The sequence below is a fragment of the Callospermophilus lateralis genome, chromosome 12 (genome assembly GCF_048772815.1).
Source record: "Callospermophilus lateralis isolate mCalLat2 chromosome 12, mCalLat2.hap1, whole genome shotgun sequence".
Taxonomy (NCBI): domain Eukaryota; kingdom Metazoa; phylum Chordata; class Mammalia; order Rodentia; family Sciuridae; genus Callospermophilus; species Callospermophilus lateralis.
The window spans coordinates 65,821,862-65,843,404 of record NC_135316.1 but is presented as its reverse complement, the minus strand read 5'-3'; the positions used below and the strand labels follow the sequence as shown (position 1 = coordinate 65,843,404).

The following is a 21,543-nucleotide window of genomic DNA, read 5'->3' as shown; positions in this document are numbered from 1 at the left end:
AATTTCTTAAGTCATATGATCTGCCCAGATTAAGGCAGGAGGATATAGACAACCTAAACAGACCAATATCAATTGAGGAAATAGAAGAAACCATCAAAAGACTACCAACTAAGAAAAGCCCAGGACCGGATGGGTATACAGCAGAGTTTTACAAAACCTTTAAAGAGGAACTAACACCAATACTTTTCAAGCTATTTCAGGAAATAGAAAAAGAGGGAGAACTTCCAAATTCTTTCTACGAGGCCAACATCACCCTGATTCCTAAACCAGACAAAGACACTTCAAAGAAAGAAAACTACAGACCAATATCTCTAATGAACCTAGATGCAAAAATCCTCAATAAAATTTTGGCAAATCAGATTCAAAAACATATCAAAAAAATTGTGCACCATGATCAAGTAGGATTCATCCCTGGGATGCAAGGCTGGTTCAATATACGGAAATCAATTAATGTTATTCACCACATCAATAGACTTAAAAATAAGAACCATATGATCATCTCGATAGATGCAGAAAAAGCATTCGACAAAGTACAGCATCCCTTTATGTTCAAAACGCTAGAAAAACTAGGGATAACAGGAACTTACCTCAACATTGTAAAAGCAATCTATGCTAAACCTCAGGCTAGCATCATTCTGAATGGAGAAAAATTGAAGGCATTCCCTCTAAAATCTGGAACAAGACAGGGATGCCCTCTCTCACCACTTCTGTTCAACATAGTTATCGAATCACTGGCCAGAGCAATTAGACAGACGAAAGAAATTAAAGGCATAAAAATAGGAAAAGAAGAACTTAAATTATCACTATTTGCAGATGACATGATTCTATACCTAGCAGACCCAAAAGGGTCTACAAAGAAACTATTAGAGCTAATAAATGAATTCAGTAAAGTGGCAGGATATAAAATCAACACACATAAATCAAAGGCATTCCTGTATATCAGCGACAAATCCTCTGAAATGGAAATGAGGACAACCACTCCATTCACAATATCCCCCCAAAAAATAAAATACTTAGGAATCAACCTAACAAAAGAGGTGAAAGACTTATACAATGAAAACTACAGAACCCTAAAGAGAGAAATAGAAGAGGATCTTAGAAGATGGAAAAATATACCCTGTTCATGGATAGGCAGAACTAACATCATCAAAATGACAATATTACCAAAAGTTCTCTATAGGTTTAATGCAATACCAATCAAAATCCCAATGGCATTTCTTATAGAAATAGAGAAAGTAATCATGAAATTCATATGGAAAAATAAAAGACCCAGAATAGCAAAAAGAATGCTAAGCAGGAAGGGTGAATCAGGCGGTATAGCGATACCAGACTTCAAACTATACTACAGAGCAATAGTAACAAAAACAGCATGGTACTGGTACCAAAACAGGCGGGTGGACCAATGGTACAGAATAGAGGACACAGAAACCAACCCACAAAACTACAACTATCTTATATTTGATAAAGGGGCTAAAAGCATGCAATGGAGGAAGGATAGCATCTTCAACAAATGGTGCTGGGAAAACTGGAAATCCATATGCAACAAAATGAAACTGAATCCCTTTCTCTCGCCATGCACTAAAGTTAACTCAAAATGGATCAAGGAGCTTGATATCAAATCAGAGACACGGCGTCTGATAGAAGAAAAAGTCGGCTACGATCTACATACTGTGGGGTCGGGCTCCAAATTCCTCAATAGGACACCCATAGCACAACAGTTAATAACTAGAATCAACAAATGGGACTTACTCAAACTAAAAAGTTTTTTCTCAGCAAAAGAAACAACAAGAGAGGTAAATAGGGAGCCTACATCCTGGGAACAAATCTTTACTCCTCACACTTCAGATAGAGCCCTAATATCCAGAGTATACAAAGAACTCAAAAAATTAGACAACAAGATAACAAATAACCCAATCAACAAATGGGCCAAAGACATGAACAGACACTTCTCAGAGGAGGACATACAATCAATCAACAAGTACATGAAAAAATGCTCACCATCCCTAGCAGTCAGAGAAATGCAAATCAAAACCACCCTAAGATACCATCTCACTCCAGTAAGATTGGCAGCCATTAGGAAGTCAAACAACAACAAGTGCTGGCGAGGATGTGGGGAAAAGGGTACACTTGTTCATTGTTGGTGGGACTGCAAATTGGTGCAGCCAATCTGGAAAGCAGTATGGAGATTTCTTGGAAAGTTGGGAATGGAACCACCATTTGACCCAACTATTCCCCTTCTCGGTCTATTCCCTAAAGACCTAAATAGAGCATGCTACAGGGACACTGCTACATCGATGTTCATAGCAGCACAGTTCACAATAGCAAGACTGTGGAACCAACCTAGATGCCCTTCAATAGACGAATGGATAAAAAAAATGTGGCATTTATACACAATGGAATATTACTCTGCATTAAGAAATGACAAAATCATAGAATTTGGAGGGAAATGGATGGCATTAGAGCAGATTATGCTGAGTGAAGCCAGCCAATCCCTAAAAAACAAATGCCAAATGTCTTCTTTGATATAAGGAGAGTAACTAAGAACAGAGTAGGGACGAAGAGCATGAGAAGAAGATTAACATTAAACAGGGACGAGAGGTGGGAGGGAAAGGGAGGGAGAAGGGAAATTGCATGGAAATGGAAGGAGACCCTCAGGGTTATACAAAATTACATACAAGAGGTAACGAGGGGAAAGGGAAAAATAATACAAGGGGGAGATATGAACTGCAGTAGAGTGGGTAGAGAGAGAAGAGGGGAGGGGAGGGGAGGGGAGGGGGGTAGTAACGGATAGGAAAGGCAGCAGAATACAACAGACCCTAGTATGGCAATATATAAATCAATGGAAGTGTAACTGATGTGATTCTGCAATTTGTAAACGGAGTAAAAATGGGAGTTCATAACCCACTTGAATCAAAGTGTGAAATATGATATATCAAGAACTATGTAATGTTTTGAACAACCAACAATAAAAAAAAATATTAAAAAAAAAATAAATAAAAATAAAAAAAAAAAAAAAAAAAAAAAAAAAAAAATAATAGTGCTTTTTTGTGACAACTGGATATTCACACACAAAAGAATGAAGTTGGACTCCTATGTTCTACATCACATACTAAAATTAACTCAAAGTATGTCACTGACATAAATGTTAAAAGCTAAAACTATTCTTTCAGGAGTAAAATTCTTAAAAGAAAGCATACTGGTAATTCTGTGATCTTAGATTAGACAACAATGTCTTAGCTATGACATCAATATCACAAGAAACAACAGAAAAAATAAATTGGGTTTCTTCAAAATATAAAACTTTTAAGCTTCAAAGGACAAAAAAGTGAATAGACAATACACAAAATTGAAGAAAATATCTGTAAATCATATACCCAATAAGGAACTTGTATCCAGAATACATTGAAATTCCTGTAACTTGGCTTTAAAAACACAGTCCAATTTTTAAAAATAGACAAAGGATTTGAATAGATATGTCTTCAAAGAGATATGACAATGGCCAATAAACATATAAAGACATCTTTTGTCATGAAAAATGCAAAACAAAGTAAATACAAAGCAAAGCTATAATGAGGTACTACTTCACACTCACTAGGATGGCTATATTCAAAAAGAGAGAATTACAAGTGTTGATGAGAATGTGGAAAAGTTGAAACCTGCATGCAATCCAATGGGAATGGGCAGCTGCTTTGAAAACGTTCAGTAATTTCTCAAAAAGTTAAACATACAGTTAACACATGACCCAGGAATTCCACTTCTAGTGATACACTCAAGAGAAATGACAAGACCAGGCATGGTGGTGCATGCCTGTATTCCCAGTGACTCAGGAGGCTGAGGCAGGAGGATCACAAGCTCAAAGCCAGCCTCAACAATTTAGTGAAGGGTCTACACAATTTAGCAAGACTCTGTCTCGAAATAAAAAATTTTAAAAGGGCTAGGAATGAAGCTCAGTGGTTAAATTCCTGGGTTCAACCCTAGTACCAAAAAGAAAGAGAAATGACAACATACATTCATACAAATAATTTCACATATGTATGCATTAGCCAAAAAGTGGAACTAATTCAAATGTCCGTTAACCAATGGATTCATAAACAAAAGGTGGCATATCCACACAAAGGTATATTATTTGATCATAGAAGGGATTAAAGTACTGATTCATGCTACAACACAGATGAACCTTAAAAATATTATGCTAAGTGAAAGAAACTAGATACAAAACATCATATATTTCATTTATATGAAATTCCAGACTATACAAATCCATAGAGGCAGAGATTTAGTGGTGATGTCTGCAACATCTTTGAATATACTAAAACCCATTGAATTGCATGTTACAAAATGGGAATTATCTCTGTGTTAGTCAGTACTGTGTCACTGTGACCAAAATGATAAGAACAACTGATAAGAATAACTTAAAGGAGGAAAAGTTTATTAGGAGCTCACAGTTTCAAAGGTTTAGTCCATAGTCAGTACCTCCCCTGCTCTGGGCCCAAGGTGAGGCAGAACATCATGGCGCAAGGACAGTAGCAGCAGAAACACAGAGGGGGAAGGGGAAAGGGATGCAGGGCATCCTCCAGTGACCCACCTCCTCCAGCCTACAGTTACTACCCATTTAATCCATTCAAACTAAGATGGGAAGATTAGGTTACAGCTCTCACAATCTAAGCACTTCACCTCTGAATACTCCTGCATTAAAACAGGAGATTTTAGGGGACACCTCGTACCCAAACCATAAAAATATCTCAATTTCAAAAAGAAATAAATATTTGCATTCAACATAAAAACTTTCCCAGAAGCTTGAGGAGAGAAAGAGGCTACAGTGCAATTTATAGCTGGGCACAGTAGCGTACGACTGTAATCCTAGCAGCTCAGCTGAGGCAGGAAGATCTCGAATTCAAAGCCAGCCACAGCAATGGCAAGACACTAAGCAACTCAGTGAGACCCTGTCTCTAAATATAATACAAAATAAGTCTGAGGATGTGGCTCAAGGGTTGAATACCCCCGAGTTTAATCCTTGGTACCACCCCCCAAAAAGAATAGCATAGTATGTGGTGTATATAATCTTATGTGCTGATTTTTTTGTTCCTGCTAGAGTATTACTGAATGGAAACACAGGGAGAGAAATAAAGAGAAGGGAAGCTTACAAAATATAGATTCCAGTTCAAATTTTATTTGCATACAAAAATATATTATAATGGGGAGAGCACTGTACTATTTTCAACTATATATAATTAATTACAAATATTTTCATAAAAGCACTTTAAATTACAAGAAAGCTATGTTTTAAGAGAAAAATACATTAGCATAGATTATCACCTGTTCTAATAAGCTGCAGGCAGGTCAACAAAGTCAGTTTCACTGTCTAAATTGCCCAGAGACGGGCCCACAGGCTAATTTTAAGGTGAGTCTAAGAATGGCCTGGTGGTAGGTGAACGTCCATCTCTATCGCCTCTGGCAGCATATTCTAGTAGCTGATTTTGCCATGTCCTCGGAGCTTTCTGAAGCTTCTCTCTTGTAATAAAAGGACCTGGAACTCCTCATTTCACATACCTGTAAACAGGATATAAAGAAGGTCAGTCACTCACAGAAGTTCATGATTCCCATGCTTAACCACATCACACGGTCTCAGACAGGCATCAAAGCATCAAACTTAATGGCAGGCTTCCCACGTAATGTGTGTCTGATTAACTGGAATGACTGGGCAGCCAACTGCAATTTCCATGAAGTAGACAGGCCTGTTACATAGGTCTCATACAAATTGCGCTGCAGTTAGAATAATCTCTTGTCAAAACAGGCCTAGGTCTTCTGATGCAGGGTGTAGCAGCATGTAAGAAAAGGAGCAATAAAATCTTTAAGTAAATAGAGATGATGCAAAGACCTTCTACCTGATGTTTCCAACTTTCTGAAAGAGTATTAAGAATTGGGATCTAATTTTTCACATTTTAAAATAGTTTTTTAAACTAGTTTTTAAAAATAGTTTGGGATCTAATTTTTCACATTTTACTTGGTTATTTAGTACAACACAGAATTCTTTTTATGGAAAATTAACCCTTTCACCAAAAAATGGAGGAGCTGGGACAAATTTCATCCTGATTAACTGGAAGCTGGAGTTGGTCCTCCTGAGTCTTACAATCTTGTCTCCCTTTTTGGCGGGGGCCCAGGGGGGCGGGGGGCAGTGGTTTACTGGGGATTGAACTCAGGGGCACTCGACCACTAAGCCACATCCCCAGCCCTCTTTTGTATTTTATTTAGAGACTGGGTCTCACTGAGTTGCTTAGCAACTCACTTTTGCTGAGGCTGGCTTTGAATTCGCGATCCTCCTGCCTCAGCCTCCCAAGCTGCTGGGATTACAGACATGCACCAAGAAGTCTGGCCAATCTTGTCCTTTTTAAGTAGGGTATATGGATAGATTATAAGGATTCTTCCCCTAGAGCCCACAACCACCATTGCAGTTAATGATCTAATATCTTCAGTTGCCAATATCTTTGGTCACACAAATTGGGTTACCATTCTTATGATTCCAAAATGGGAAACAAGTACTGCATCCTTAATCCAGGTTATTCAGTAATTGGTATGGGTCCCCCCGCACCAAGTCAATTCTTTCTTTGGTACCTAAGTCTTAAAAGTCAGATCTCACCAAAGTTTCTTGGATCTAAACCTGGGAAAATTAGCCAGAGGGTTCCCTGGTATGGAACGCTCTGGTTTGCTGCTTAATGCTTATGTGATCCACCAGCTCTCCTTCTCTAAGGAACCTGACAAGCCATCAGGAAGGTAAAGCTCCAGTCTTGCTTACTCTCTATTTCCCCAAACAAAACACCATTGTTCGCCAGGGACCTGTCCTCACAGTTTAGAAAGGAATGTGGTCTACTTTAATACAAGCTTATCCTCAGAATTTCTTTCCAAGGCACTAGGGTCCTATTTCTAAACCTAAAGAAGCCTTATGATGTAACCTCATGCCCGAGGCAAGCTGGTTGACATTACAACACTTTATCAAAGGGGTCGGCTAGTTTTCTGTTTGATTTTTTTTTTTTATTGCCAGACATGTACTTACTTGCTAATGTTCTGTCAAGATCAGCAATAAAGTCTTCTAGCTCTTTTGTGTCTCCTAATTTGGCTGTAAAATAAAAAAGTGAGTTCAGTTTCCCCATCAGAGACAGCTGATGACCCCACAGTGGGGTTTTCCAGGATTATGCGAGGGATTATTTCCATTTTACATCTATCTTCAGAGACTTTACTGAAGCATGTCCTGTAACCAGTCCTGAGTGTCTGCTCCAACCTTTACTCATGGTAAACTCAGAAACCAATGCTAAAGACTAGCCTCAATGTTTCCTTTTTAGTTCATCACCTGCCCTCCCACCACCCTCACCCTGCACCCTCCTAAAGCTGGAAGAAGACTCTCACTTTTGTTGTCTTAAAAGTTTGGAGGAAAAGGAGGGAAAGGAGGAAAAACAAAATATTTTGACTTTTTGCTTGATAAGGATCTGAGTTATCCGTCAAAAATAGCAAGTATGGCGCTGAGTGAATGGAGCCCCACATTCTGTAATTCCTGTGGCTCCCACCTTCTGATGCATTCTTGCTTGTCCTATCACCCCAAGGAAGTACTGCAGCCCTCAGAGCCCCTCCAGCACAAAATGAATAAAGAACTACACTGCTCCTCCTCGAAGTGGTAAGGGGAAGGAGATGTGAGGCGACTGGGCCCAGGAAGCCTTGTCCTATGGTGGTGCCAGCAAGAAGTAACAGTCTTTATCTAGATTCTGATCTCTCAATAACCTGAGATGTATATTTTCTCTCTATGTTTTACTTTTTTCTGTGGAGTTTACCCTTGGTGTTTTCCCCAAAAATGCATTACTGGGTATTTTTATTATTCATCCTCCATTGGCTACCACTGGCTTATTGTTCTTCACTTTTCAAGTCCGTTTGCCAATAGAGGCTCCCCCTCCCCAGCTTTAATTCCTATCTCTAGAGGATCAGGTAGCAAAATCTGGACACTGCTCTGTCTCTGAATTCCACAGATCCATTATAAGACAGAGAGCTGAACCGTGGCCGAATCCCCAGTGGCTGCTAGGATTGCGGTGTTGAGAAGGGAATTTTAAAAATATCTCTTTCAGAAAAGAGAGAAGTTCTGTCAGTGCCAGATTGAGAAAAGTGATGGAATCTTCATATTTCTTTTAAAATATGTTCCATTTTTATTACATTCTGCAACTATTTTCAGCAAGTATAACTTTCCTTAGTGGGGGGAAGAAAACTTCTTTTGTTTTCAAAAGGGCGCTTGTCCAGTACAACAGAACATTCAGCTCTCCAGCTGGAGACACTCTGTCAATTCCCAAAATTAAGAAACTGCTCATGCATCTTTAAAAACTTTTTAGATCTATTAATATCACAGTAGAGACAGGCTGGAGCTGCTATTCTGGATCATGTTAGGCCACTTCTTGTCTCATAATGATGACATAAGTTAATTACTAAATTGGTCATGTGAAAGCTTTGGTTAAATAGTTAATACACTAAAAAAAAAATCCTTTCTGCAAAGCCAAATTGCTTATTTTTAAATTCTGGAACCAAGTAGCTTGGGAGGAGAACAGAAAGAAGCACTATCATCTTGGCACAGTCATGTTTACAATGAGAAAGAAGAGTCTGGAATCTACAAGTCATCTTTTCCCCCATGAATGTAGGTTGTCTACCCCAAGTTATTTACTCTTGTCCTCACACAGATCAAAACCCTGAGGAATTACAAATTCCAGTTCACACTCTACCATACTGATATTAGTCTTATCTATTTGTTTTTCACATTTGGAAAAGATTGGATAGGAACAAGAGGAAAAGAGAAGGATTAGGAAGGGGAGGAAAATTAAAAGCAGAAAAGCTCACACTCCAACCAGTGAGCTTACCTTTCCGAGGAGCAACAGTGGATGAGAGCAGAGCTGGGGTGGCCTCTGTTGGAGAATTCAGCTTTTCATCACTGAAGCTGAAACTATTCCTATAAAGTGAATCTGCACCTTCCAGAAAAGAAAACATAATCATTAGAAATAGCACTCAGCTGTCTGTTAATTACTCATAACCAACCATTTAGCTCCAAAAGTTGCAAATCTCTAGTAAAGAAATCAGGTAGATTTTGAGATCTTACAATTATGCCCTGAAATGATTTGGGGCAGGTGTGTGTGTGTGTGTGTGTGTGTGCGTGCGTGCGCTTGCGTGCGTGCGTGCGTGTGTGTGTGTTTCCAGTCAAACACACCAAAGTGTGAGGGGAGCAGTAGGACCAGACCTTGGCTAGCATACAAGACCCAGTGGTCAAGCCAGTGCTTGACTGACAAGAGGTGGGGGTTGGTTTGGCATGTTAGAAATAAGGAATCATCTTCCATGAAAAATGTCCCCCTGCTCTCGGAACCCCCTAAGATACAAACAAAGGTGGCTCTTATGGCTTAATAATCCTCCGCACTGCTCTTGAGAGTGTTTGTTGTGGATTTCCCCAAGATTCTGCACTCTAGAAATAAGTAGAGTCAAAGATACAGATTTCTGTTCCTGTGAAATTGGCCAAATTATATTGTTATATAGTGGGCATCTGTAAACATGAAACAACAAATTCTATTACTATGTATAATTATAATGCACCATAACAATAAAAAAGAAGAAGAGGAGGCTTCTATTCCTGGTGGGCTACCTACTACAGACATGCAAGGGATTTCATAGCTCCTTCTATTCTTACAACCCCAGAGACTAGCACACCAGCAAGGCAAGGACCCAGAGCCAGGGCTAGACTGCAGAAGGACTCAAAGCAGCTTAGCTACTGAGCACTCAAGTACCCTTGAGCAAGGCAGTATCTCTGGGCCTCAGTGTACCCGCAATAAAACAGAAATGTGGACTAAAGAATCCTTAAAGACCCTCCCTGATCTGAAGTTCTGAGCTTCTACGTCTCTGAGTCCTACCAAGGTAGAGGCAATCAAACCATAGCTAGCCCATCTGTGGGGTGGTGAAAGAGAAAGGGAGCAGCACCAAGGTAGAGCAGTTAGCGGAAGCAGGATGTGGCTGCTGAGGTGGCAATGGAACAGCCTTTCTGGGTAAAAGAGCACACAAAGCCAGCCGAGGTGGTAGGAGAGATGAGCTCTGGAAAGTTCTTCAGGTGAGTAAGGGCAGCTGAATAACAAGGGTCTGGCAGGCTCCTACTCCTCCTTGGGTTTCCTTCACTTGAAGCCAGTTTCCTCCAGCTCAGGGGGAGGCAAAAACATCTTGCCTTTTGGTTCCCTTAACTAAAATATGAACTTGACTACATTAGAAAGGATATCCAAGTTTAAAAGAATCAGGTTGCAGAAAGAGGTTTCTGGTTCTGAGAGAGTTCAGCCTCAGCCCTAAAAAGCTGCCAGACCTTCCCAGGTAATGAGGCTCCCTCTTCTCCTACCTTCTCCCAGTCCCAGGTGCCACCTTATCTTTTCTTTATTTCTGGCCTATATGCCTATCTCGTCCACTTTTCTAAACATGCCCAGAATATCCTTGTGAATAGCGCTCACAATCTTTTCTTCCTTCCAGGGGTCCAGCCTGAGTCACCTAATAGGACCATAATTATTTTTCAGGGCTTTGATGATGAACACCGAGATCCAAACACCCAACCTTATACCTACACATGCCCCCAAATCTACTCCTCAAAATGCTGGTCCTTGGAAAAGAAGCTGCATGATCAACTAAGTTATAGAAACATCAAGCATCCTTGGCATTCCCACTTTTAACGTGCCTGAGATGTCTCGTGATAAAGAAGCCAGTTTGGGCCTTATTCCCAAGTGCACTTGACACAGGGACATATTTCTGTGGCCTTCCTCTTAATATTTCTCAGAGCACTGGTATTCTCTAAAACTTGACTTGAGAAGCCCTTCAGCTTGGTTTATCACCTCTCAAGCAGTCCCTTGCACAAAGGAAAGTGGTTGTGCTGACTTTGGACCTATGGAGGAGCATCACTGTCTGTGACTGCAATAACCAGGGGAACTGCCACAGATAGAGCCTGAGACACTTGTTGGGGGGGAGATGATGTAAGTAAACTAGAGAGAGTCCCAGAGTCCCAGAGTCAGGTCACAAACCAGAGGAAGGTATATGAGGCCCTTGCTCTGAAAGACATCAAGCAAGTCATGCCTGTCCTTGGGCAAAGTTCCAGCTCCAAGACTTGCTGGCCCAGAGCTCAGAGGGCACCTCTCTGGTCTCTATCTCCCAGAACAGCTGGCATTTGGGAGTCAGCTTCATCACCACACCTCACTCCACCCCGTATGCACCTTCCCCTGACTTTGAACTTCATCTCTGTTAGGCCCAATATCTCCAGCAATTTTATACCCTCATATACTCATGTTCGGGATAGGAGAAAAATATCACTTTTTTTTTTCTGCCCTCCAGACAAGTAGACCAAACATTAGCAAGTGTCTGTAGAAGGAAAAATATCTTGACATGAAAAAGCACATTGCAAAAGAGGACAGTAGGGGAAATGGGTATCCAAGTTGGGTGCAGTGGTACATGCACCCAACTGAGAGACTCAGAAGACTGAGACAAGAGGATCACAAGTTTGAGGCCAGCCTCAGCAACTTGGGGAAACCCTTCACAAAATAAAAAAGGGCTGTGGATGTAGCTCAGTGATAAGGTGACCCTGGGTTTAATCACCTGTATCATAAAAAGGAAAGAAGAAAGTAAAGAAGGGAGAAAGGGAGGGAGAGGAGGGAGGGAGGAGAAAATGGGAAGGAGGAAAAGAGGGAGGGAAGGGGAGGGAGGGAAGGGGGAGAAAGAAAGAAAATGGGAGGGAGGAAAAAGGGATCCAGTGAGGATTTGGGGAAAGTTCAACTAACCCAGCTGGCTTAGGAAACTCAGCAGAAGAGCCATAATCTCAGAGGACAGCCCTTGCCTTTGCTCCTTCCGAACCTGACCCACATGCTAAATGCCTTCATCAAGTACATTCCTCAAACTCAGAAAACTACTCCTGACTTTTACTTGACTGATAAATTCAGTCACAAGCCAAACTCCTATAATAGTCAGAAGTTGTCTCTTCTTGTTAATGAACTCATGCTACAAGGGCAACAACAAGGGAGGGACAGACACAAAATACTACTTATAGTATCACTATATACAAACACACACACACACACACACACACACACACACACACACACAGGCATTCCAGCTTAGCATACGCTGGCTTCCCCTCTCCCTGCCCCTGCCACCACCACCACCACCACACACACACACACACACATACACACAGGGTCACACCTCACTGGCTCATTGCCACACCACCATTCTGCTCTCTTTCCATGTCCTTACACCATCTGGGCTGACCTAACTTCATTTTCAAGAGGAAATGAAGCCCCAGCATCCTTAAGTCAAACCTGCATCTAAATGGCAGCTATAGCAGTAATCTACATCTGCCATTCATGAAAAAAGCAACCCCAAGAGCCCCGAAGCCATGCCACCATGGAAAGATCTCATAGGACAGAGACCATGCAAAAGGGCAATTATAGGCCAGATGCCCTGTATATGATGCCTGTCGTTTTAATAAAGTTCCTAGCAAAATGGCAAATAGCAAGCCCAAGAGAGAAAAGATCCTCATAAGTAAAAAAAAAGAAAACCAATATTCTGGACCCTGGATCCTGCTCTTTTTTAGATGGTAGCAAAATTCTTAAGTTTCTCTCCAGAAGGGCCCAAGAACAAACCCCCTACACAGAGGGACCCCAAACTCTAGACGTCTCTTCATCCTTTACCCAATAAAACTTCTTTCCACAGACTTTTATTACACACTTATAATGAATGGAATCTCATAGTAGGTGTTGTGGTAAGAAAGGCCTGACTTCCCATTCCCTGGAACTCTATTCCTTGCAAAACATCAGCCAGTTAGTCTGATGACAGACTAACTGTCATCAGACAGTTAGTGACAGCAATGTGTCCCTGGCTGATAGTGTATTCATGTATTAATGCCCCACCCTGGTATCAGGAGGTGCTATTAATAGAGGCTCCATGGACTCATAGTGGGATGATTTGGGGAAACTTGGCAGGTTTTATGGCTCAATATTTGAGGGCCTGTAAGATCTACTTCAATCTGCTCTGGAGTTCTCTCACAATCATCTTAACTCCCCTATTGGAAATATCCTTGCCAGGTTCTCTTAGTGCACCAAAGCCAGGGAACTCAAATTCTGGGGTTGGGTTTTCTAAGACAGCAACAAAAAAAGTAAAAGATATTAAATATACAACCAAATTAACTTTAGGTACACCAACAGAGTTCAAGAAACTCCAGGCAAAAACAAGAGACTTGTTTAAAAAGTAGACGTGTGTTTTTTCAGTTGGGGAGGGCAGCGCGGGGGGGAAAGGTAATTTAGGGTTAGCACTGACATGTGCTACTCTAGAGGGAAGTAAAACCACAGACAGTAAACCTTGCCCAGAGCTCCTGTAAATATAGAACAATCCCACACGTTTACAGCAAGCAAACTATAGTAATTAACTGAGAAAAAGAAAGCCTTGGATCCGTTTCCCTGTTCCCACAGGGAATGGCAGAGACGGGTGGGGGTGGGGACTCTCTTCCCCAAAATCTAGATTCTGACAGCCTCACTACAGTGAAATACAATAAGAAAGAGCACCTATACTCAGTTTTACCACCCTGGCCACAGTAAGATCTGTCACTCATCCAGAATTCCTAACACAGTACCAGACATCCGGAGAGCTTCCTACCTGGCTTTATCCACTCAGGGTTTCAATAAATCCAGGTTCTAGTCTCAGTGGCTCCCAAATCACATCAACTGATATGTTGTCATTCTGGTCCCCTAGAACTGAAAATGTTCCCTCACCTAGGGCTAGACCAGAATAGTCTAGGCAAAGATATGTAGATTTGGTATACATTGCACATGCTGAAGAAGCCAGTTCCTTATTCCCAAATATGGTCTATGATATCATTATAGCCGAGGACACACAGTAGACCACAGACTTTCCCTATTAAGTATCAAAACATCTCCACCCACACCACCACCACCACCCACCCCACCCCCCCCACCCCCCCGCAAAGGAAAAAGGCAAAACGCCAAAACATTCAAGGACAAAAATTCATACCATCTTTTAAGGTTTAGGATAATGTTATAAACTTTTTATAAAGTCAGGTAATAGAAATTACTATAATGAGTAAAATTTTGATGGAGAAATCATGCTATTGTATTTTCATAATTTTTAAAATACTAAAAATATATATTCTTAAAAATAAATTTAAATGGGGACTGGGGTTGTGGCTCAGCAGTAGAGTGCTCACCTAGCATGTGCAGGGTACTAGGTTTGATCCTCAGCACCACATTAAAAACATAAACTACAACAGAGATAGATAGATAGATAGATAGATAGATAGATTAGATAGATAGATAGATACATTTACACCAAAAATATTCACAACTTCTAAAGCACCTCTAAGGGTCAAGATTGAAAAACACTGCCCTAGCTCCCAGGTGGATTGCTCTTTTACTGCTTAAGTTAAAGATGCTCCCAGTAAAGTATGTGATACATGTTGGAATACAAATCTGTGGGAAAGATACTACCCTGTTTTATCAGCCACCATTTGAATCCATCCCTAATGTGAATTTTTATTTTGCCCCCTTCATGTCTTAGGAGGTCTCCCTGAAAGTGGGAACAGGAAGAGTAGTCCTCATTCAATATCCATCCTTCTTCCCTAAGTGACTTACTTCTTTGGGTGGAAGAAGTAGTGTTCTTCAAAGAAACAGGAATCCTGTTTTGATCTCCTTTGTACCTTTATTGCACCCTCTGAGAAACAGAGTTGTAAAAGGTAGAGGACAAACCAGGTAACACTGGTTATAGCTTCATACATAACATTTTCATGAAAGACACTGGTTCCAATGATTCTGATCTGCACAATTTAGTCTCATATATGCATTTTAGTGATTTTTTTAAGCATTAAAGAGGGAAAGTTTTTTTTAAAAAAAAAAGAGATCATAATAGCAAGAGCTAATAAATAATTATCAGAATAATGATAGTAAGGGCTTGGCAAAAGTGAGCTGCTGTTACACTCATTACCCTGGTTGTCCCCCTCCAGAGAGGGAATTTTCAATAGACTCTACCTCTCCTGCATTTTCTTCTACAGAAAAACATCAAACAGACAAATGAGTATAACAAATGTCTGTGCTCAATTCTTGGCAGCAATTAAAATACACATATTATGCTTCCTTAAGAAATTACTATTTAGATACACACAACTCCTGCCAAGATTATTTCTAACTAGTCTTGTGGGAAACAAACTACACATTTATAGCAAAGATGAATGTCATTTGAGCCTTCTTTAGACCCTTCCCATTACTTCTCTAACCACCAAACTAAGGGTTAGATTAACAGTTAACAACAAAAGCAGAAAGGAAAATATACACATATACCCTAAAAAAAAAAAAAAAAAAAAAAAACACATTCTATCCCAAGTATCTCCCCCCAAACTGCTAAGAATATGTGTCAGTTCATTCTCCCAGACCCCTGAAAACACATGAAGATCTGAAATCCCACCCAGTGGAAAGTATGAGTAGCCATGAATGGACATGCTCAGGTTGTATTCTAGCAGAATGACGCTGTGGCTTTAAAAGGAGCTGCTCTTTGCCACAGAGCAGGAATGACAAGACTGTCCCGGCTTTCTTTTCCACGGAGGAAAGAATTTGTACTTGAAGAAGAACTCGCTCCATGCTCCAATAAAAAGGAGACAAGTTTAAGTCTGGCCATCGATATTGAAAAAGTTCAAAAATTTTAAGACTTCCCTTTGACATTGAAAATGAGCAGTCAGGTCATTAGCAATAAAACCCCAAAATTCTAAGGGAATATTAAGAGCACAGTCTTCCATCCCTTTTCTACTCAAATGTTACAGCTTGTCCTAACTCTCTGGCAGGGCTGCCAAGGAAACTGGAACTGATTTCTGACTCAGACCCTGACCAGGGTGATAAGGATCCACATCCCTTGTCAGGACAATAGCTCAGGAGCAAGTCTTGCATGAATCTTTTGCCCCGAAACAAGAGAAAGCTTCAGATTTCAAAACAAGAGAATCATAAGGCCATTCCTTTTACCCTCAGAATCAAAGGCAGAAAAGGTAGTGGCATTCATGCTTGCAACCCATCTAGGGATTAAGGGGTCAAGAATAAACAGACGAATTCTAAATTCACTTTGAAAAACAATAAAGTAATCCAGGATTTGAAAATCAACAATCATGTAATATTAAAAAGTTGCCAAATCTGCTGACATCCAAACAGATATCCATAATCATCCAGGGCATTTGAATTCCTGGGGAAAAAATAAATAAAAACTGTCTCTTTACAAGATTTTTTTAGGACAGAGAGGTCCGGAGGTAGACCCCTTTGTAAGAAAGATTACCAGGACTCCCCTCCATGTCATTACTCTCTAGCTCCCCCTCCAGGCTGGGTGACCGACCGCCTGAAGGAAGAGGGACACTCTTAAAACCCTTGTACTTGAATTCTGCAGTGCCAGAGATTCTTTCAAAACTGCATACAATGGAGCAACAAGTCTGGGAGCTCGGGGCCAGAAGAAAGGGCAAGAAGTTATTTCAAAAATTCCAAGAACAGCAGCTTATGAAATCTTTTCTGGTTTCACAAATGTTTCCGTACTGTGTCTACCCACGTCCTCACCCCAACCCCCATCACCACCACCACCACCATTCAGGTGACTCTTGTTCCACAGACTCTAAAAAGTTATAGCTTAGAAGGGTCAGAAATGGAAAGAAGGAGAAGGAGAGGAAACTGTGGAAAGGCCTGGCTGAGGTCCCAGGAGTCCTGCCCCCACCGGCTCATGACACACCTGTAGGCAAGAGGTAAACGTGTCCTTCAAAAGCCTTCCGGGACTACCTTCATGGGTCCCACCGCTGCTGGGCTTACAAGTCCCGAAGACTCAACTTTCCAGGCCTCCTGGAGCTTTAGGTCTCGGTTTCCTGACCCCCTCAGGTCTATTTACAGATAAAGCAAACTGAGGCTCAAGCCTGAGCAGTGAAGCCACGGGGACGCTGTCCTAGCCAGGGGTCACACTTACTCTCTGAGTCGCTGAAGCCGCTGCTGTCACTAACGCTGGCGCTACTGCGCCTCTTCATATGCTCCAGGTGCTCCTCGTAGTGGAAGTGGCGCTCGTGGAAGGGCGACGTGAAGTCAGCCAGCACCGCGTCAAACTCGCACAACGCATCGGTCAGGTCTGCGGCAGCCGCCGAGTCCAGGGCTGGGGCTGGGGTCAGGGACGGTGAGCTCAGTTGATGGGGGCTGCGGTTAACTACTCTTAGGGGCAGGAGGGGACCGCCACGACTCCCTAGGAGAACTAACATTTACTGCGCTTTTTTTCAGGTGACATTCACGCAGTCCTTTCAATCCTCAACCCCTCTCCCAAGTGCCTCCAGCTGGCCAGCCTGTTGCATAGATTAGGAAACCGAGCCTGCAGCGGCGACGCTGAAAGCCTAAGGTCCTCCAGCTAATCCACACAGCCGCAGTCTGTCCCACGCGCTGTCGGGCGCCGGTCCCTACGCTCGCTCCACCCGGTGGCAGTGGGAAGCCTGAGTCAGGAGGTGGCCGTTCCGTGTCGGGCTCGGATCCCTAGTCCTACGCGGGGAGCTAAGCTGCATCCGCCCGCGCGCGGTTACCAGTGGGTAGGGTCCCGCGGGTGAGGAAGGAAGGGAGCAGGGCGTAAAGGGACAACAAGGGGCTCCTCTTCTCTCGCCCACCCCCACCCCCCGCTGGGCTCTGAGGGGAGCCTAGGACCCCACACTCACCTGCGGCGGCCGCGGGGCTGCCCTGAGCTGCGGGGGGCTTCATGGGGCAGCTGGGCTCGGCACGGCGCGCGCGGCGGGGAGGCCCTGCGAGGTGCCACCCGGGGACTGTGCGCTGAGATCGGAGCTGCTGCCGGGTTCACCCTCGCGCCCTGCCTCTCCCTCCGTCAGGCTCCGATCCCACCGAGCTGCTCCCAACCCAGCCCGCGTCCGCTCAGTCTCCGGCTCCCGCCGCCGCCAGCCCCGCGGTCTTATAGCCGCGGGCGGAGGCGGGGCGGGGCGGGGCGAGGCCGCGGAAGCCGGAGCCGCCGGGGTCGGTCCCTGCCGACCTCGGGGACGCCCCGGTCTCCGAAGCACCGCCCTCGCCACGCGCCCGCCTGTGGACCGCAGTGACGAATTGTGGCCGGAGCCCGGGTTACAGCCCCAAATATTTACCCTCCGCTTTCCCCATACACCCTGACAACCCGACCCACGGGCAGTCTTTGGAGCAGCTAGAGTTCCTAAGAGTTTGTGCTAAGACTGGAGCGCCACTACTTCCCACCATCGGCCACAACCCCCCCCCCACCCCGAGCCTCAGTTTCCTTGTCGGTGAAACGGAAGGGGAAATGCACTCTCTCCGCCTCGCTGCAAAAAAGTATCAGGGAGCCCATGACCCTGGGAGGCTCTATCGGGTGCTGGAAAGGCGGAGAGGCAAGGAGACAAGCAGGTTGAGCTCTTAATTGCTGTAGTCCCGCCAGACCCGGCTTTACTCAGAGAGGGTTGGTTTATTAAGGGAAGAAATCACAGTGTAAAGGCAGAGTGAACCCCGCGCCTTGCAGTGTGCACAAGAATGAGCCATCCTGCTCGATGGCCTGGCAGGGGACCATGCCACTCCCAACCCAGCAAACAATTGTGCAGTCAGTGTCTACCACATTGTGCCAGTCAATGTGGTAGACATTTGCCATAGATAGCTATTTAAAAGTAAAACAAGGTTGTTATATATAACAAATTCAAATTTTTAAAAAAAGGGGGGGGGCTGGGGATGTGGCTCAAGCGGTAGCGCGCTTGCCTGCCATGCGTGCTGCCCGGGTTTGATCCTCAGCACCACATACAAACAGAGATGTTGTGTCCGCTGAATACTAAAAAATAAATATTAAAATTCTCTCTCTCTCTCTCTCTCTCTCTCTCTCTCTCTCTCTCTCTCTCTCTCTCTCCTCTCTCCCTCTCTCTCTTTAAAAAAAAAAAAAAAAAACATAAAAGTAAAGCAAGGATCTGGGGTTTAGTTCCCTGGCAGAATGCTTGCCCAGCATGCTGAAAGGCCTTGGATACTGAGGCCCTGTGTTCAATTCCCAATACTGCAATTTTTAAATAAATACATAAAAATAAAAATTGAATAAAATGAAGATTTCAGTCTCAGTTGCATTAGACACATTTCAAGTGCCAGTCAGTAGCCATCAGTCTAGAAAGTTCTGTTGGACAGCGTCGAGGGTCTCTGGCCTGAGGGAAGATAGGCTTCGTATCCCAGTTCTGCAGCGTTTTCTAGGTGCCAGTACTTGTCATGCACCAGTCCTAGCTCCCCTGGTTTGCAGGTGAGAAAACCAAGGGTCAGACAGACAAACTAAAGAAGTCTGCCAGTCTCTTAGTGATATAAGGCAGGTCTGTCTGTTTTCAGAGCCACTTTGAGTTTCACCACACCCTCCCTCCCTCCAGAGTGGAAAGGAAGCTCTGCAGGCTTGAAAGGAGGAGAACTGAGCACCTAGGAGGAGGCTCCAAATAGGAAAGCAGACAACCTAGGTCCTTGAGGCAATGGAGCAAGGCACCTGCTTCTTTCATTTTATCATTTTCTTCCTCTTTTCCCCATTCCTCTCCCCTGTAAATCCATTTTTTTCTCTCCCTATTATTCTTCCTCAAAGGACTTGCCCATGACATTCACTGGTCATGCCCAGAGTAGCATGACCAGAGAATGTCTGGGAGCTGAAGCCAAAGAGTTGCCACTTAGAAGTCTGTTGATTGACTACAGCACAATTTATTTGTCCACTCTGCAGTTGGTGACTCTTGGGTAGCTTCCAATCTGTATCACAAGCAATGCTACAATTAACATCCTTGTACACATTTTGGTGCATCTTAATGAGTCCATTTCTATTCATCTTGATTCCTTCTCTAAAACCATTCAAAGGGCAAAGGCTAAACCCTTACTCCCCCCATGAGCCTACTCCCTTGGGTTCCATTTCCTGTCCCAGGGTTACCTATGTTCCCCAGTCACTTGACCACAGTGACTGAGATGATGACCTCACTGTTCAGGTATGAACTTGTCCCTTACTGAGGACAGGTATGAGCTCTTTCCCCAGCCCTAGACCTAAATTAAACAATAATGTGCTTACACTGAGATTTACCCACATTCCAAATTTCAAAAGGTCATTCGGTCACACAGAACTGCTTCCAGAAAGACTTGAGGCAACCTTTGATTTGAAACTACACAACCACAACTTGTGTTTTTAAAAACTATATCTTTATCTTGATTGATATCTGTTTCTGTTTATCTGTATTGCTATAACAAAATACCACAGACTGTAACTTAAAAACAACAGCAACTTATGTCTCATAATTCTGGAGCCTGGGCAGTCCAAGATCAAGGCACCATCTCTCAGTATCTGATGAGGGATTCTTGATGCCTGTGTTAGTTTTTCATCGCTGTGATCAAAATACCTGACAAGAGCAACTTAGAGAAGGGAAAGTTTACTTGGGCTCCTGGTTAGGAAGTTTAGTCCATGGTCGGTGAACTCCATTGCTCTGGGACCAAGATGTGTCAGAACTCGATGGCAGAAGGGTGTGTGGGAGGAAAGCTGCTCAGCTCTCCAGAACTGGGAAGCAGAGAGAACAGGGGAGGGCTGCAGGGAAGATGAGCCCTTCCAGGGTACACTCCCAATGACCCACCTCCTCCAGCCACATCCTGCCAGCCGACAGTTACCACCCAGTCCATTCCAACTAGGATGAACAGATTAGGTTACACTTTCATAATTATCATTCCAACTCTGAGCATTCCTGCAGGAGCTTTTGGGGGACATCTCATATCCAAACCATAACACGGCATCCTTTCATGGCAAAAGGAATGAAAGGAGACAAAACCCCTTCTTCAAGCCCTTTGATGAAGGCCCTAATCCTAGAACCCTCATGATTCCATCACCTCCCAAAGGACCCACCTCTATATATGATCACATTTGCAATTAAGTTTCAACATCCAAATTTCATCATAAGGTCTGACTCATTCAGATCATAGCAATATCTCTTCCCCAAGATACTGTTGACCATTCATTCCTTCCTTGGAACTGGTACTGGGCATCCATCTGACTGCTCCATCGTTCTTCCCCAGCCCTGCTGAAACCTCCTGTCAATCACTACACTCTGATTCCCTAAGGGCGCCCCTTGATCCTTTCTTCTAGCCCTTCCCTGTCTCCAGAATAACTCACATTCATTAGCTTTCAAATTTTATTTCCCCTTAGGTCTCATATTCAATCACTTAGAGGATTTCTGTACTTGATGCTCCTCTAAAGACAGTCTGTGGAAGAAACTTCTGGCTGTTTCCTAATGTTTATGAATCTCACTTCCTTTTTATTAATAAATAGGCGAACTCAAATCTGGCTGGGTCCTTCCTCCTTATTAATAAATAGGATAGGTGAACTCACATCTGGCCAGGGCCCTTTTCTTTGCAGTCTGCCATTCCTGCCATCTGGCTCTAGGCTTCTCTCCCAGGCTTAGGAATCCCAGCTCGCTTTGATGTGCCAGAACTAAAGATCCCTGGAGAGCAGGCCTGCCTCCTGAGCACC

At 43.2% G+C, this 21,543-nt stretch overlaps 1 protein-coding gene across 1 annotated transcript; it reads right to left on the bottom strand.

Moving 5' to 3' along the window:
• Positions 1 to 5,150: 5,150 nt before the first annotated feature.
• Positions 5,151 to 17,976, bottom strand: Rgcc (regulator of cell cycle). The gene is made up of 5 exons (XM_076872623.1): positions 17,744 to 17,976; positions 17,020 to 17,205; positions 8,886 to 8,993; positions 7,052 to 7,114; positions 5,151 to 5,550 (listed from the first exon to the last, which is right to left on the bottom strand). The coding sequence occupies exons 1-5, from the start codon at positions 17,784 to 17,786 to the stop codon at positions 5,543 to 5,545; spliced, it is 408 nt and encodes a 135-aa protein (XP_076728738.1). The 5' UTR covers positions 17,787 to 17,976; the 3' UTR covers positions 5,151 to 5,542.
• Between the last annotated feature and the right edge of the window lie 3,567 nt (positions 17,977 to 21,543).